Source organism: Haliotis asinina, chromosome 5 (genome assembly GCF_037392515.1).
Source record: "Haliotis asinina isolate JCU_RB_2024 chromosome 5, JCU_Hal_asi_v2, whole genome shotgun sequence".
NCBI lineage: Eukaryota > Metazoa > Mollusca > Gastropoda > Lepetellida > Haliotidae > Haliotis > Haliotis asinina.
In genome coordinates this window covers 26,610,323-26,629,521 of record NC_090284.1, presented here as the reverse complement: position 1 = coordinate 26,629,521, position 19,199 = coordinate 26,610,323, and the positions used below count along the sequence as shown (strand labels likewise).

General features: G+C 43.7%; 1 protein-coding gene across 1 annotated transcript; it reads right to left on the bottom strand.

Annotated features, from left to right (window-relative positions):
- Positions 1–976: 976 nt before the first annotated feature.
- On the bottom strand, positions 977–13,715 carry LOC137284312 (meteorin-like protein). Its single transcript, XM_067816080.1, has 4 exons — positions 13,363–13,715; positions 6,985–7,403; positions 4,622–4,678; positions 977–3,266 (listed from the first exon to the last, which is right to left on the bottom strand). Exons 1-4 carry the CDS (start codon positions 13,485–13,487, stop codon positions 2,941–2,943), a joined length of 927 nt encoding a protein of 308 aa, XP_067672181.1. The 5' UTR covers positions 13,488–13,715; the 3' UTR covers positions 977–2,940.
- Between the last annotated feature and the right edge of the window lie 5,484 nt (positions 13,716–19,199).

The following is a 19,199-nucleotide window of genomic DNA, read 5'->3' as shown; positions in this document are numbered from 1 at the left end:
AAGTATTTTAACTTCCGCCTAGAGTCATAATTATTTGTTCATATCAAAATATTAAATATTCCCAGACGTAGCGTTATTCTGCCTTGGTGAAGAACGCTTAGTAATATTTACTTCTGATCAAGATAGCGTTGAAGCCATTCACCGTACAACTCTGGTGGATATAAAGATGTGTGCTATTGCCATTCACCGTACAACTCTGATGATATAAAGATATATATCCCATACATACACACATTGTTCATAGGGAAGCTCTGCCTGGGGTTATCACTTTCAAAGAGGTCCATGATATACTTTCACAACAGTTGTGTATATATATTGGTGTCACGTAGATGGATTTTAAATATGATATACCGCTTCGGGCTCGAATATATCAGCTAAAACAAAGTGTATCTCAACGACAGTCGAGGTCTGTCACCATGTCACAGAGATCCCGTGCAGTCAAGTCGGTGCCTCTGGGCGGAAAACTGGGATATTTATATCTCGTCAAAACAGTCAGGCCGTCAAACACAATGTTTATTATTCCAGCTTGTTTTGTTAACAGAAATTTTTAAATGAGTAAGAGTGGAAAGGGTATCTGTTCACTCTGCTTGTCAGCTGATTCTGTGATCCACGTGGCCAAATGTCTATGTAGCTTGTATACATGTAGATTTGAAGTAACAGGTGGCCACGCGTGTGAAGGCACACCCTGTCGCCAAACAATGTCGTCTGCTGCACACAGAACTTGGAACTTTGCCAAAACGTCCAAAACCAGGCCAAAGTGTCAGTAGACAAACACTGAAAGACGACACGAGTCTTTGCTTAAGTACTATTGTTACATGTGTTATTACAAGCGTGTGTGAATGGATGTGAATGCATGTGTTACGTGTTCTTGTGTCTCTATCGTTCTCTGCATCTGTTGTATCCTGTATCCATCTGTAGTATCGATCAGCTGTATCCCGTACTGGGTCCAAAGTATTCATACATTCAACCCAACTGATTGTGTAGTCAGTCTTTTAATATTTCATCATTTTATACAAAATATAACGATTCAACAACAAGTAACAATTTGGTATCAACAATATGTACATAAAGCAAATGAAAGGTGTGATATGTGCGGGAGGCTTTAAAAGCAGGGTTAAACTGTCAAACTCCACATCCAGAGAACGCTATACGGAGCTGGCGTATGATTAAGTATGTCGTTTCCGCAAAGGGTCGTTTTAAAAGCATACAGCAAATCCTTTGACCCTCGAATGTCGTATCTTTATATCTGTTTACATATTCATGAATATAATTAATCCGCAGTTATGGAAAGCCGTACAAGGTTTATCACCGTCAGCAAGCCAAAATTATGATGGTAAAGCCGAATGACACTGAATGAACATTTCTGAGTGTTTGATATGCAAGATTTCGAATAAGTTCACCAGAAACGGATCGAGACTGGGCAGAGGACAGGTGACTATTTAATGACTAATTTCGGTCATAAAATTGTTAAAACGCGTTTAGAGGTTCCGGAAACATGTGCACAGTTGCATTTTCAGTAAATGCTTGTGAACGTGAAAGAGATGTCAGCGGAAGCAAGGAATGTGTGAATATCTCGTTTTTTGAGTTCTCGTGTCGATGGAGGGTTGTAGTTGATGGGAGCAACTGGAGCATATTGCCGTTGTGTCTAGTGACAACATACATGTACATGACGCCGTTTCAGTATGACGCCATCATCGTGGAGCTAGAGGGGTGCTGTTGATGATGATGATGATGATGCAATGCTGTGTGAGTGAGTATGGTTTTACCCCGCTTTTAGCAAAATTCCAGCAATAGGACGGCGGGGGATGCCAGAAATTGGCTTCACACGATGTGCCCATGTGGAGAATCGAATCGAACCCGGGTCTTCGGCGTGATAAACGAACGCTTTAACTACAATGCTACACCACCGCTAAGCAATGCTGTATGAAAGTCGGTTGTCTGTATTCGCTATGAGGGTGGATGTATGGTTGCAGTGCTGTGAACTGAAGGTGGTTGATGATATTCTACCAACGACTTCACGACGGCCCTCGACAATGTTGCGGTCATAAACCCCAGTGGGGAAAACGTGAATTGGATGTGATATGTGAGTGGTACTAGCTGATATAAAGTTTGGTTTAACAAGGGTCTACTTTGGGTTGAAGGGGACGGACACTTCGAAGATGGACATTTCTGAAACGTTACAGTTGACCCGGAAACCAGATGGTCCCAAAAGATAAAGGAATGTGGATAGAATGTTCGGCAGTGTAAAGAATTTAAATGAGAGCATGAATATGTATCGTCTTGAATGTTCGGTTGTTTCTTCTTCCGAACGGTGTGCGCAATGAATGCATTGTGTCACCAACGGAATGAGCCGTAGGTTAGTTCTGTCTCTGAAGCAAGCAGCTACAGGTAGTTCATAAATACAGGACTTTGTATGAACAAACTCAGATCTGTGTTCTATATACATTTGGTTTGGTCGAATCCGTCTGCCGCACTCTCAAAGCAGGAATGACATTATGACATAAACGATTCTACAGAGACTAGCACAGATGAGATCATTTTGTAATGGACCCGCCCCAAACTGTCTGCTCATATACCATTCGTTCGCCATCTTTAAACACTTCGCAGCTTGAAACTGCCGCCATTTTTCATTGGTCAAGACCCTGTTAAGGGTTCAGTATAACGGACAATAGGCTATCACAGGTTGAGAGAGCACATTATGTACAGAATCATTGAGTCCGTCACGTGATCAGGGCACGCACAGTAGACATTATGCACTTCCGGTTTCGAGTTTGGAGCGTTGAAACAGTGTATCACAGAATCACAACGACAGTTTCCTCTCACAATACACGCGGTGCACTAGCACGCGCGATGGGTCCATTGTGTGGGTCACGTTAGGTCGCTGTAAGTAAACAGTTTCTTGTGGATATGGCACATAATGATATGATGTCCTCTCTCGGATCAAGAACCGTAAGAACATTCCACTTCATCATTGAAGAGAGCCATCTCCAGAACACTCTTCCACTGTTCATAACGGGGAGCACAGTGTAAGACTGGTCGACCCAGACGGACGCGGCCTGTGAACAAAAACTGTCCCTCCCCATGTTTGATGCCGCACAGGTGCGGAGCATGAATCCCACCCTTCAGCTCATGGGGACGGGACCATCCATTGTCTGGCTTTTTGAAAATGGCTTCCTTCTGCGAAAGCAAGCGAGTCACAGACACCCGGATGACGGAAGTTTCTTCCACGTCGTCATGACTGACGTCATCCACGCTGCCGACTGCAACTGGAATACAAAACATATATTTTAATACATAAATGGTACATACACCCTACAACGACCAAAACATGTACTTAAGCCATAATGATGAATTCCCCTACATTCACTGCATCGGGCAAGTCGTCATTACACTTGATAGCTGCACAGGCACAAAAAGATTTGAAATACACACACAGATGAAGATATAAAATTATCTGTATAATTGTGTGGGTGCACGGCGCTCAGTATAGTTTCGCTCACACAGCCAGATGTTTGTCTCTAGGAGTGATGACTCACTGCAACACGGATGCATCATGCATGCTATGGGTTGTGTCGGGTCGTTTCGTGCTAAACACTATAGCCAAGTATAGAAAGGGAGTTTTATCTGTAACAATCACAGTACCTACACGGACGGAACAAACCACGTTAACAGCTATGGGTGGTAACAATGACAGATGGAAGTGAATTCGACAATTACATGCGAAGTGGCGGTGGTGTATTCACTTACCTATAGAAAGTTAAGAATTAAGACCTACATCACACGCAGTCGTCTTTACGGCAGATCGATTTCTAATGCAGAGTCACGTGAATTCGTGTAGGGTAGCAGTATCGAACGGCAAGTGGGTATGGGGTACAATCTACTTCTGTTACGAAGTTAATGCCTCAGGTTGAAACTGTTCTGCCAAATACGATTTATAGCCCTGCGTACCCGAGAGCGAGGTCCAAAGGGGTGTCGGATTGCCGACAAGGGCGGGGCTGCGTGTTGGCGAGGGCCACTGACAGCAAGTGGACAGTCTAGGAGTAATGAACAAAGTGATCCGACAGATCGGGTGTGTGATTGAGACTGTATACATTGTTCCTTTGCGACCTCTCCATCAAAGTTGTGCATGCTGAGATGTTGCTGGATGCAAGTCTGTTTTGATGTCGGTATTGAGTCAAATTTGTTTTGCTTTTGTTTGTTGTTTAACGCAGGACTAAGCAATTTTCGGGCAATAACACGGTGCAATGTAAATAATCGAGTCTGGACTGGACATTCCAGTCATTGAAATCATGATCATGGATCTACTCAGCTGATAAACGACATTCATCGGCCAAGTAAGGGAGTGTCACCGCCCATTCCCGTTAGACGATTACAACAATCCTGAGTGAGGGAGGGAGGGAGCCAGCCAGCGAGCAGTCGGGTGGATGAGTGAGGGAGTGTGCGTGTGATACGAAATAAACCTTATTGTTCCCATATGAAAAAAAACAAGAAGCCATGCCCTCAGATTACCCGTTGGCTTCAAGATGAGAGGTGGCGAACGTCAGCACTAATTCTGCGATAGGCGTACATAATATTACGTTACGTATAACCCCTTCAATGATTCACTAGCTTGACAACTCACCGAAATCACTGCTGCAGTAGGCCCGCAACAGTTCTCTATCCGTACAAGGACGGCACTCTGTAAACAAACAAATTGAAGGTAATAAAATTATCATTTAAAAAACATAATAATCCCACTGTCAATATACTCAAAACTAGCTCAGTCGCGGGTTCAATGTTGAGGGGGGTTTGACAGCTTGGCCAACAGGTCCCAACACAACCCGCTTAAACCGCTGGATGTCAAGTTGCTGCTTTCAAACTTATCTCCATAGCTCGATTCAATTACGAATAACTCGAAATATCATTTCAAATATTTCTACAGATCAAACACGTGCGCTTGAATAAGGCTGCATTCCTCACGGCACTAGATCTCCGGCTGGGTGAAGGGCTGAATGACTAGGACAGTGTGTATTGGAGGAGTGTGGAGTGAGAGGCTTTATACAGCATAGGTTCCCAGGCTCTCTCAATCATCAGATCCAAGAAGGGGGTGGGGTCGGATGTACAGGGTGGGTGTTTGATAAAAAAATGTATTCAGTGGGTGCGGTAATGCTTGTTTGATAGCATTCCAGCCTTATGGCAGCTAACGGTTATTACATTTGAAAGTGTATTTATACTTCCTGCTACTGGTTTTATCTTATTTATCTCTTATCATCCATATGTTAACAGCTACATTTTCATGTCTTTAGGGTTAGCAGGAGTCCCTTTGTCTAAATGTCCGGTCTATGATATGTATGAGACGAGCAGTTTTAATTACACCAAATCGTTTTTCATGTAAAGATGTGTATTGGGCCAGTATTAAAAAACGTTGTTACCCTTGGACGAACTGTGTAAAGGGTGTCGGAGTAGGTTAAAGATCGTCACGCTAAAGACCCGGGTTCGTTTCCCAACATGGATGCAAAGAATGAAACCAATTTAAAGCCCTGATATTACTTAAAGCGGCGTAAAACCATATTCACTCACTAAACTGCGTGAGGCCTTTCTTTAGGTTCCAGCCTAATGTTTTTTCGGAGGTATACCAGTTGATTAATTCTACCTCAGCCAGCTCACGGCAACAATAGAGTCCATTGCACCAGGAGTGACTTGAAAACCAGTTAGTCGGACGACAAGTGAGATTTAACCGTCTACGGTGACAGGATATATTTCTCTGTGCAACTGATCAGGATTACCAGCCATAGGTTTCTCCTCTGTCACAATACCGCGTCCCCTGTGTTAGGAAAAGTCGATACGTTTCCGGGTAACCACACGGAAGGAAAATATCCTATGTGAATTTTATTTCTTCAAAAACTAAATGTTTTTTCCTGACTCCCCACCGTGAACTAGGCTTTATGGAAATACTATAGCACGAATTACCTTGTTTTCTAAGGGTGTTGTCAAACTGCTAGAAGAAATTACAATCGATAACACCTCGCCCTTTGTGAACACACCTGCTTTCACAACAATAGGTATTGCTCCTCGGAAGTGCCTATAATATTTCTTTTCTCAGTCTAACAACTGGTATGGTTGCTTTTAAATGTTTTTTTTAAATTTTTAAACGTTTTATGATCAGAGTTTTATATCAAAATCTCTGATAAATAGTAAGCACGCTGACATTATTTAAAGGCGATAATATAAACTACTTGTAAAATGTGATCTAACAATATATATACTAATAGAGATGCTGCGCAACGAAAACAGATTATCATTGCTGTGCGTTTCGCCACTGGAGAGAGAATACTTTACGGTTTTCTGTTTTCACCAGATATATGTGTGTTTTCCTACACACGGCACCGTGGTCGCTTCCTGTGTCACGGTTGTCAGTATTCACCTGCTACGTCATCGAGTCAACTCACCCGTCGTGTCACGGTGACCATTCTTAGTTTAGACGGACTGTCCTGGTGGTGGCATCCATAGGTTTTAATATTTACGGAGACTTAAAGTCGTAATAACAGACAGAATGAGGTGGGCTCAGCCCATTTTAGCAATATTCCAATAATTACTATCGCTGATCGTACACATGCCGTGAGGAGAACCAAACTAACGCGGGACAAACTAACGCGGGACAAACTAACGCGGGACAAACTAATGCGATCACATTGCTGACTGTAGTTTGGTTAATGTTTGCTTGGATGTTTGCTTGGATGTTTGCTTGTTGCTTAAGGCCACATTCAGCAATATTCCTGCTAAATGACGATATCATGAACATCGATCTATATGCGATTATGATACAATGACATGTGTCAGCCAAGTCAGAAGGCTGACCACTCAATCCCGTTAGCCGCCTCTTACGACAAGCATGGGTTGCTGAAGACCGATTGTAACCCGGATGTTCGATGGGTGACAACTTCAGTATCAGAGATGGGACTGACACTGAGAACACATTCGAACGACATTCAGAACACATCTCACCTTCCATGGGGCTGTAACGTAGGGTACTCGACGTCTTCTCCATGTCATAGAAAACTTTCACCTTGGCCACTCCCGTATCTTCGGCGCTACGTTCAGTCTCCAGGTACAAATGAATTGGATCGGGGCCGGAAATGCAAAATTCCCTGCTGCGCCCTCTAGTTGTAAAAAGGGGAGACAATTGAACTTCCACATCGTTCACAATTTTTAATTTATAATTCCCATGTGTCCTTGACAGCACTTCTTGTGATGCTATAGTTTTGATATTTTCACTTTGTACACGAAGACAATATCTGTACTCCCCTGCGTGCTGCGGATTCAATTCCAGCCTGATTGCACCGTATGAACTTAACCACGTGATCTGACCTTCAAGACATTTTGGCTTGACGTTAATGATGGCCTTTTCTCCATTGTCCGGGTCACTGGAAAACAAAAACAGATGTATAACAATATGCTTCAATCCTCCAGAGGAAATGCATTAAATATGTCATCTGCCTTAGAACATTTCTCATGATGAAATATAGTAAACGTCTTGGTGCAAAGCGAGGATCTGGTGTGACCAGGATGATCAAATGTCTTCTTGCGCATTAGGCAAGGACAGGTGCAACTCCACACAAGTGAGTGAGTGAACTTACTTTTACGCCGTACACAGCAATATTCCAACTATATAGCGGCGGTTTGTAAATTATCAAGTCATGACCTGAAAATCCATTGATCAACAGCATGAGCATCGATCTACGTAGGTGGGATACGACGATATGTGTCAACCAAGCCAGCGAGTCTGACTGCCCGATCTCGTTAGTCGCCATTTACGACAAGTATGCTTTACTTAAGATCAATGCTAACCCGGATCTTCATGGGGGTACTAACCATTATTTTGCATATATCAGACTCGTCAACTACATTAAGTGGCGATACAGCTGTAATGCTGTTGACTGCATGAATCTGAACACAAAAACTTACATTCATTACCCGACCACAGTATTTGTAGTTCTAAGCTCTTTGGACCTCACGATATATCAAGCGTAAGACAGCGCTTCAGGTTGATTTACAGCGCATTTGGCGACTACAGAAGTCCCCACAGTGATCGGGGCTACTGTGGGCAATGAAACACATGACTGCTGTCGCTTTTATAGGTTGTCTAAATGAACCGAGGCAGGACATAAGTATAGACGTGAAAGAGCGAAAAAAAGGACAGAAAGAAATGAGGTCAAGCTGTTGTCCATGGCCTATAAATCAAATATAGTAAGGTAAAATATAAACATTATTTACAACATTACAGTCTAAGTGGCATATATATTGTGTGAAATTTACCCAATTTGTATACCGCAGTTAACACCATGGCTCAGCTATTTTCTGTTTATTATTAATACATTCGCAGTTTGTCATGGCTACAAGGCCAGGCCACGGTTATGCATTCATCTTGTTGACACATGTAATGCGGGTTATCCACTGTCGAGGTGCAGGTCTCTCCAGAAGGGAGGGGGACAGGTTTTCTATAATCTGTCGTCTGCCACATTCCACTTCAGGAAAGGGTCGCCAGGAGCAGACGATACCTTAAATAGGGGTGTTTGTGGCGGCCGACAAGCTTGGCTGACGTACAAGTTGTCAGCGGTGGTAAACAACGCCTTGTAGACTAGAGAAGGTCGTCGTATGTGGTACCAAGTGATACGGGACTCCCGTTCGATGGAGGAAATAGGACCGAGCCAGCAATTTTCGACAGTCCCAGGGCGAAATCAACCAGACAAGCAACCTTGTTACACCTCGATACACAAACACCAGACTTGCGATGGCGTTGTATCTACACAACTGGTACATCCATATCTGGTAATTGGCTGACCTCACTTCAAGACCCTCGTACGTCATGTCTGAAGCTTCTCATTTCATCACTTGAACACCTCTGGTACCTACACAGACCAGTGATGAATGTATTTCCGAACCGATGACATCGCCGTTTGCAAGGAGTCAGTCGGCCCAAAAGAGTATCCAATCACCAATATACCACCAATACGTTTATTTGAGGTATTAGGGAACACCACGGCTATCAGAACTTATGAGAATACACACTGAAATCTATGTGTTATTAGCTAAGCAAAAATCAGTAACATTTTATGTGTTTATGAAAACATGAGTTTGTGCCAATAGTACTTCCCGAAGCCCAGAATGTCGTATACGGGACGTGTAACAATGTTGGTAGCATACCAGTTACACCATCTTTAAATTACAGGTAATATTTGTATTTGCATTTTCTATTCGCATGCTGTTGATCATTGCGGAAACATGCCATCTTATCTTATTTACAATTGGCTCAATTTCAAAACTGGCATAACGGTGCAGCCCGGCAGAGTAGGAACGCGGCGACTATTGGTACCCCTCGTCACAAGTACCTCTCCCCTACAGTCAGAGAAGTGACCCTGCAAGAAAGCCATCCGAGACACGGAACAATCCACGTCCTGGAGGAACTAATCATACAGGTGATACTCTAATCACATCCGAGCCAGTCCAGGTTGGCTTCATGGCACCCAAACACGGCCTAATATCAAGCAGGCACGCACTATGGGCCACTTTAATTAGGGTATTTGAGCTGGTTTCCGTGCGGCACGTCATTACACACACCAGAACATTGCTATAACCGTAACTACAGAGAGACTAGCGTGACGTCGGTTTTTGAAACCATTTGAAGACTGGGAATGGACAACACAAACTTATATCAAGACCTGGCTATCTTCTATCTCCATGGGGAACCTTACACTGTATTATACGTGTATGTTACAGCTGTTTAAACCTACACTATCGCATGCATGACGGGCTGAGTAATCGCTACCATCTCCGGTTTTATTCAAAGCGATGGTTTTTGTGAAAGCACATACCTGGGACTTGAGTCACTCGCCATCTCAAAGAGATTTACTCAGCTCATGACTGTCTGTAGTCATATTTGGTCAACAATGTAAACTGTCAGATTACCCAAAGGTTCCATATGTCTTGATTCAGTTATATGTGCATAAAGAAATGTCTTTTCTATTGGTTCACGGCATGGTAGTTTAAAAATTTGAATTTAGTCTCAGTGTCTCTTGGATGTCCTGTCGCTGTTGGTTCGGTACACCTTGCAAAGGGGCGACCCCGACATGTTAACTTCCATCCAGAGGTCACATAAACTGACATTGGATAATTAAAGACATTTCTGAGATTTGTGTAAACAGATTGTATTTTCTTTTAATCCTCATTAATCTCTTCGGTCGAGTTGTGTAGAGAGTTGTTGCTGTTGTCGGCGAGAACAAGGAAGACCGCCCAGTCCGTGTGTTTGGTCATGATGCAACTACCATCAAGGGCAAACTGTGTCAAGTGGAAAGGTAATTCCGGCCACAAACAACCTGTGAAAGGTGTGATTACCTGACTCCATCCTCAAGGTGTAGAATGTCCCCACAACAACAGTCACCGTGAGATGGAAGGTATGGGGAGGGACCCCCGACCCCCATCACTTTGCCTCCGGTTATTTGCCCCGACTGATAGGGCTGGCGGTGGGGTAGAGAAATATTCCTCAGTATTGAGGGAGGCGGGACAAACGCTGGCCGGCGAGAGGAGTAGAGAGAGTCGAGTTACAAATCAAATATTGTCGGGAATGTGGTCACATACCTGTAGAGGGGGACACAGAGGGAGGGACGGTGGGGGAGTGGGACGTGACTACAACCTTACTACAGCGACTCTCACTACAGTCAACTTTGTCTGTAGGTTACCATCTGAGACATGGTCATCCGAGACAGCTTCCCATCCACTCGTCACAGACAAGTGTTCATCTCGGTGGACTCAGGTCCCACAGGCGAGATATCGGACCGTGTTAGCGGGATCCAGCTACTTTCCTCCAGCACACTCCACCTCCGACTGGGATGCTACACCTCTGTAGTCCAGCTCTAGCGGTACATTCTACACAATAGTAACACGTCATCGTCTCAGCCCGAAATTCCCGAACTGGACGCTAGGATAAGACCTAACTGTACACTCAACTCCATACTTCCTTAAGTACTAAGATTTTTATATCTCGTTTCGACCTGGTCCTACAATACTACTACAGTTGATACCAAATATAGCTTTCACGCTTTGTACCTATTTGTGAAGGCGGATCCTGGTGCCAGCTTGCCGATCCAACGTTGGAAGGACTCTACCAACTGTTCAGAGCCAGTACTGAGTCGGAGGACGGGTTCACGTTACTCGAATACACGTTTGTCACGTCGTGAACATGTTTCAAGAAAAATGTTTTCATAAATCCCATCTGTTCACATTTGCATGCTATTTACTTTGCTATTAATATCAACACATCGTGATCGTGACATAAACACCCACAAAATGTCACAGACATGAGCCCCTCCATGGAATGCAGGACATCGCCAACAACCATGAACCACTCCTCACGATATATAGGCCCTGACAGATGCCATTATCAGCCCCCTACTTTGTCAAATACCCAAACATGCTAACCTATTAACTTCTTTATTACGGCTTTAACCGTGGAGAGATTGTTCTATTGGTCTCGCGTGTTTGCCGTGGTGTCTGCATTCTCCAAAAGCTCTGCATGTTATCACCGCCACTGCTGCCAACTCGTCACTCCACAGTCCCACAGACACTGTAGTGGTACCAAGCAATCCCATGACCGTACACACTAGTCTGTCTCACAGTCCCTGAACCACATTTTTTTTTAGCTGACTGCCAAGACTTCTCTGCAATGGTATTTGTTACTATCAAAATTATACATATTCAGAGACTAAAACTGAGTCTACTGTACTACTTTACATAGCTCTACAGCATCGGTGGACTCTGGAACCGAGTTATATTTAGCAACTGCAAGGGTAGGATTACAAATTTCAGAATCAATCTAATTGAATTTATAAGACTCAGGCTTCAAAACAGAGTAAGCTTTTAAATGTGAGGGAAATGTTATATTAACATCTTGTGGATTTTGCACCGATCAACACATACACTCTGGTACAAGTGTGATTCATCGTATTGAAAATCATTTTGAGTGACCTTCCTTTCCTTTTCGTCTCTATTTCATTGTTTATACAAGCAAAAGCTGTATTAAACCAGCGAAGGTTGTCCAAAAGTTTGGAACTGCAAAAACGAGTTTTGATATTTTGTGAGCATGATGTGTTTGTCTGTGTATAGATTTGAAGGTTACGTGCCTCGGTGTTGATCTCCATCTTGTGTGTGCAGGATTACCTGGGCTGGATGCGAGGACATACATGGACGGCGGTGCTAAGCCGGCAGTTGTAGACAACGTCAACACCGATGTGTGCGGGGAACCAACAACCTGTAGCTCGTCGATGCTGCCAGGAACGCCGTGGAGGGGCTGATAGAGAAGGAGGGGAGTGTGCACCAATATTGACCCGAGCAGACGACAGCATCTCGGATCCCATATCCTGGATGTCCGACGTGTCATCCTACCAACTCCTCTCTACGTTTGGTCTGTACGAGTGTCGGAAGAGCGTAAGTAGCTCCATACACCGATTATCGGCTTGTTGACTTGGAATTCATAATGGCCCAGAAAGTCACTCGGACAAATATTGCCTCAATACATTAACGGTTTCTCTCGCACACCGTCGTCCCTTTCATATGATAATAAAGAGGAAACCGTTAAGGGAGTTTGCGTCGCTGCAATATCATTCGCAAACAACGCTCTCCGGAAATCAAATATTTTGAATTTGGTTTGAGTCTCGCATGCTGGGATGATTTTGTGAAAGCAATGTTTTGAAGTGTAATTTATCGTGTTTATTGTCACGAGTAATTAAAGTGTGACCGACAGGTCACAGGTGTCCCCCGAAGTCATGATGAGCCGTGACGGAGATGGCCGTAGTCCCCTGATGCTTCAACTGTATCATGGTGGAACAGGATGGGCCAGCTGCCAACCACCGAAACTGATTTATATGTCGCTTCATAAATGACGGTGTCAGGTTTCTGTCTTCTGTTGGATACCATCCTCTGTAATCACATGACCCAGCGTCCCTGACGTCTTGTCACCTGACACCGTCTACGTCTACATCGTCACACTTCGTGCTCTTAATTCCTTACATAACATTCCCACATAAGCCGCAGTCAGATCTACACTGCCCTTTATGCGAAAAGGGAAGACACCTGGGCCATATTGTTCTCCATAGAAACGAAAAACTTAGTCATTTTAACGCCCAAAGAATTATAATTTATAGAGAAACAGAAAACATCTTCATTTGGTACAGAAGATTTGTTTTCACACTTGGGCAAACTGTGTCAAGTGGAAAGGTCGTTGTGTCGTTGAATGCAATTGTCATTACTAAACCATTTTGAAACGACGTGACGTTTAAGGTAGTGGTCTTTGATTCTATGTTACTGTTGACATCGGTGATCTGATCTTACCTGATTGTACAGTCGCACTGATTACAGGTGTGCTGCGTTCTTCCCCCTGTGATGACGGTCAGGAGCAGCCAGGTAATGACCAGATGACCACTGGTCAAGGGTCGCCACAGTACCGATATATCCATAATGTCACACAAACAAGTACTCCATGATACAAGACCGCATCTCTATTCACAACACGGGAACAGCTCAGTACAATCCTAGTCCCACAACCTGTCAAACTTTCCCACTGCCTCCCAACAACCTGCTCGCCGTAAAGCTGAGTCTCAACTGAGGCCAATACAGCCCAGCCAGAGATTGGCCAAGCAGGCTATTCAACCCGCCCCTCGCTAGCTCCAGCCACGCGTGGAGGTGAGCCAGCCAGCCAGCCAGCAGAGCAACACAGACCGGCCCATTCTGCAAAAGGGGAACAACTTGTCGCTGCTCGCCCAGATAACATCAGCTGGCATTGTTCGCTACACGCGATAGCGAGCGTTTCACTTATCCATGTTTACGTCGTCAGGATTAGCGTATTATCGAAACTATGTTTGTGCAGGGTTAGCGCTCGGAGTCCACGAGTAACGGATCTACAAAGAGATAACCACCATTGTCCGAGGTCTATCTTACCTACACAACAGTATAACTCTATAAACAGCTACGTTTCTATCTCCCACTGTAAACTAGTAAAAGAGTAGTAGTATCAGCAACAGTATAACACGATAAACATCCACAGTTCTATACCCTACGGTAAATGTAGTCTCACAACAAGAGATAACGTCTTCGCGTCTGACAACACCAGTGATCCCGGTTCGGTTTCTCCGACACTGTAGTGGAGTCCTGTGACTAATGGTCGACTATCACGCGTCGTCCCATGCCTTCACGGCAGATATCGCTATTCTTTACCCTGATAAATACATAACCCGACAATCGCAGATAGCCATCACGTCTCATTAGCAGCTGATGACAGTGGTCTGAAGTGACATCGTCACGACATGCACCTATCTTCAAACACCACTCCATTGCTGCTTACAGACATTTGAGACTATATACCACAACATTGCTGCTTACAGACACTAGTCTTGATATTATATACTACACCGTTGCTGCTTACAGATACTTGAGACTATATACCACAGCATTGCTGCTTACAGACACTAGTCTTGAGATTATATACCACACCGTTGCTGCTTACAGACGCTTGAGACTATATGCCACAACATTGTTGCTTACAGACGCTTGAGACTATATACCACAACATTGTTGCTTACAGACACTAGTCTTGAGATCATATACTACACCGTTGCTGCTTATACAGACGCTTGAGACTATATACCACAACATTGTTGCTTACAGACACTAGTCTTGAGATCATATACTACACCGTTGCTGCTTATACAGATACTTGAGACTATATACCACAACATTGCTGCTTACAGACACTAGTCTTGAGATTATATACTACACCGTTGCTGCTTACAGATACTTGAGACTATATACCACAACATTGCTGCTTACAGACACTAGTCTTGAGATTATATACCACACCGTTGCTGCTTACAGACGCTTGAGACTATATGCCACAACATTGCTGATTACAGACACTTGAGACTATATATCACAACATTGCTGCTTTCAGGGATACATATTGTTTCAGGGTCTGGATAACAGACGAGTGCACACAGAATGAGGTAAAGTATGGGACTACGTAATTCTTATTCAATTCTTTACGAAGTACGAAACACCCTTTGATGAACGGAGACGGGTCTTTTTCTTGCTCCAGCCTTCATCGATCTATCACTAGGCTATGAGATTCCGGTGTATCTGGCGATAATGGATGGTGTAAACCATAAACCCTAAACCCAGAGCCCAGATGTACCACTAAACTAGCTCTTATATCACATAATATATTTTCTTAGCAACTATAAACACATGATTCTTTCATGTCAAAGCGTACCTCGCCGATTTAACAAGGATACCTTCAGTCGTCTGTATCCACATCCTCTGGTAGACATATGTTCCGGGACAGACATCAAACAGGTTATCTGCTATACATGGTGTACGTATATCCCGTGCTCTTCTGTACGAGGCTATCAAAGTTTAAGTATCGTTTTCAAAGTGGGAGTTTATCGCTGAGTCCGGGGATAGTATGTTTGTCCCGGAATGGTAATTGGCGGTTCAATGTTTTTGGAGCAGACGAGGAGAGGAAATCGCCCGGTGGGGGGCGCTCATCCAATCAATGTAATTAGTGCTGACAAAAGTGATGTCACGTGTAACGTATAGTCTTCAAAGATCGTTCTTGTTTTAATAGGGGACAAGGGCCTATTTTATCATAAAGATTAATTCTTACAATTCTTCATGCCAAGTTAGCCTTTGAAGACAGTGTGTAGATTGTAAATACGGCATTGCAGGAAACATCTGCCTCACATTGAAATCTCCACACAACATTTAGTAGCCAACTAACCGCACCAAACCCTCAGAAAGCCATTGCTCGTTTTTATTGACCCGTCGAGATTCGGTGTTTTTGTAATTACCACTTGTGTTTTCTTTAGCCAGGACTTGACATTCGGGCCGCGGGCAGTGAACAAGGGGTGTTGGGTCGTCTACGCCAGACAGAGGGGGTCGGGCAGCAACTGAGTGGATGTGGTTTGGCAGTGCAATCGGCGTCACGGTGATACAATCGGGGATCAACCAGCTGTTGATCAACACCCGACTAAATCACGGTTCGGGTGGTTACATTGTGTCACCTGACTGATTGTCATTAGGTCACGGCACCAAACACTGCCTGGATTTGTCGTCTTGAGGCATTATGGGGTAACGTATGTTCTAGGTTCTCAAGATTGGATGTTCTAGGTTAAGGTTCTCAAGACTGGATGTTCTAGGTCCTCAGTATCGTGCGTTCTGGGTTCTAGGTTCTCAAGATAAGATGTTCTGGGTTCTCAAGATCGGGTGTTCTAGGTTCTAGGTTCTCAAGATCAAGTGTTCTAGGTTCCAGGTTCTCAAGATCGGGTGTTCTAAAATGCGTTCTACGTTCTCAAATCTGATCTAAGGTCATCCAGGTTCAAACGAGCTGTAGTCGGATGTTCTAGTTCTCGCGGCCTATATTCCGTGGTATTCTAGTTTCCATGTTCCGTAAAGTCGGTGTTCTTCGCTATCAAAATCATCCATCGGGTGGTTCTACAGGTATTAGGTTCAAGGTTCTCAAGATCTGTTCTCATACTTCTTTGTTCTGGGTTCTGAATCCCACATCAATATAAGGTGTCACGACATTTTTGTCGATACTCCAGCAGTGCGGCAAGGCACTCAGAGAAACCTTATTTTGAGTTGGAATTGAACCCAGTGATGGTTGTGATTCGGTTGCATCGCCGCAGTTCAATGTTTTGCTGGAAACTGAACACCACCTTACGTCGGGGGTGAAGTCGAATCTCACGGCAGGTAAATTGAACGATGTGAACCAATTTCCCCTGACTCATAGAATCCTCATTATGCAGGACGTCGAGTTTTATCCTTGTTCCAGCTTGGCTGCCGGACTAGTAACTAAGTAATCGGGGATTGCGCGAATTTTAATGACAGGGCGCCCCCCAGCGGCCTTATCTGATGACAACAGAGGCAGTTGGGACGATAAGTGACGGTTTTCATGGTAATTACATACAGTGTATCTCCGTTACGCCCTCGTTTACCCTCAAGGTCGCTTCACTAACTGCTAATTACGCCTTACACTGTCCTCCTACATACGATAGCGTGCATTAAGGGGATTATGTAAATATGGCGGGTATTGCACGTGCTGCACGTGTAGAGGTGGCGACTGACACTCCGTGACAGGCCAACGCTGGTGTTGTCCCAGTCGGAACTGGTTAATCTGATAATGCTCAATTTAAAACTACAGGTCGCTAATGGAAACCACATGGCAAAGGTTTTGTAGCTGATTAAAGAAGAGAAGCTGTTGATTGTATCATGTGACTGAGCGTTTCGTAACTGGGTTGGCTTTCTTCGGTGTCCCTGTGAAACGCGAATGTCTGCAAGTTGGAGTGACACAGTTCCGGTTTTGAATGAACAGGAATACGAAGCACATTTTCCAAGACCTCTTTGAACAGGGCTTCGTGTTTCTGGAAAAACCCTACATGAACTGCACATGAAATCTGTTTCCCAGTACACTCGACTTACGTTTAGTCTCAGAACAGTTAACTGAACTTAATAAAATACGTATGAATCGATCCCAGAGTCTCTCTTCATTGTTCAACTGCGGGAATCTAGACTTGCAATTATAGATTCGCAGTGGCTGTAAAGGATATCTTTATTTCACGATTTGTGTGAGAGACTACATGAACACGTCAATATTATGTTATTGTTATGCAATTGCATCGTTGGTTTAATTCATATTCAAACCGTACAGAATGAAGAATGAATTCAGTCAACCAATAATACGCACAGTCCACAACTAGATGTAAGAGGAGCTTGAGACGGAGGGGTGTATCAACAATTTCTTCACTTCCAATCTCATATGAATAGGAAGAATTACCGTTTTAGCTACAATGACATGTGGGCAGGTACACTATTAATCTGGTTTTGTGCTTGTTTATGTCCAGAGCGACATGGCGGGATGGGCACACACAGTCCTCCTTGGCAGAATGCCCTGAACTCTCAACACGGGTAACTGTCGACCCACGGGTGGACAATGACAGACGCGTGTACTCTATACCTACATTGTCCACGCGAAGAAGCGTACCCACCACTGTCGTATTGTCCTCCAGGGGGTGCTGTCAATATTCACGCGTTATCTATCGAGACTTCTTTGATTTGATTTATTGAGATCAATGTATTGACCTATATATATAAGCGTGAACGAGATACGCGCGAGCTGTGCGCGTGTTGCGGTTTGCTACAAGTACAATCAAGTCGGTAACTGCTCCTATTCGCGTGGTATATCAATGGATAGAATGAAAGGGTTGTTTATCGCAAAACGTACAGGAAAAGTTTCCACAATGATATTATTCAGAACTGAAATAAGGTCAGAGTAGCTATGGACACGTGCATCTCGACATTGCTTAACCCTATCAGTGGTTATTCATAAATCTTCAAAAAGTCAGAACACCTGAATAGGATAACCTAGATAGTATACTTTGATCTACGGTTATTCTTTATTGCACGTATATATATAACGCTGTTACGGCAGGAGATGCCTTCCTTAAATCCAAAGAGTGTGTATATTCCCTACTTACAACCTGGCCTATAAATCACGTCTTTCAAAACTGAACTTTATAATTGCCACTGGATACTCCATATTTGGCGCCCGAAATGTATGTAATAACATATTGAGCTTTATACAGCCAAACTCTACCAGATTTGTAGTGACGAAATAAATTTTGGACATTACACTTATGTTGATAATCAGAGTTCACGGGGCGAAACGAGACTGAATACCTCCAGTTAGGATTGTTCTTGCTGTTAGGATGAGGTTGACCAGTAGTGTTCGCATTGGTATTATGATGTTAGAGAACACTGTTCACGGGGTAAGATGTGGTTAAATACCCGTGTTTACAGGGGTAAGATGTAGATGTATACCAGATTTGGCATGGATAAGATGAGACTGGATGTCACTGACTGTTCAAAGAGCAATAGTTGATTACCAGTGTCCCTGTGCCTGACCAGTGAACATAGACTAATAAGTAGTCTCCGAAATGAACATATTTTACTGAAAAAGTTCATATAAAAAACAAATAATATAATGAAATGGAGCCCCGAGACTTTCTTCATTTTCAGGCCAGAAGCTAAGGGAATCTAGACTTGCATGGGCTTACTTGGATATATTTGCTTCAGGGTCTCTACGACAGAGTAGAGTGAACACAATCTAGTTATGAATG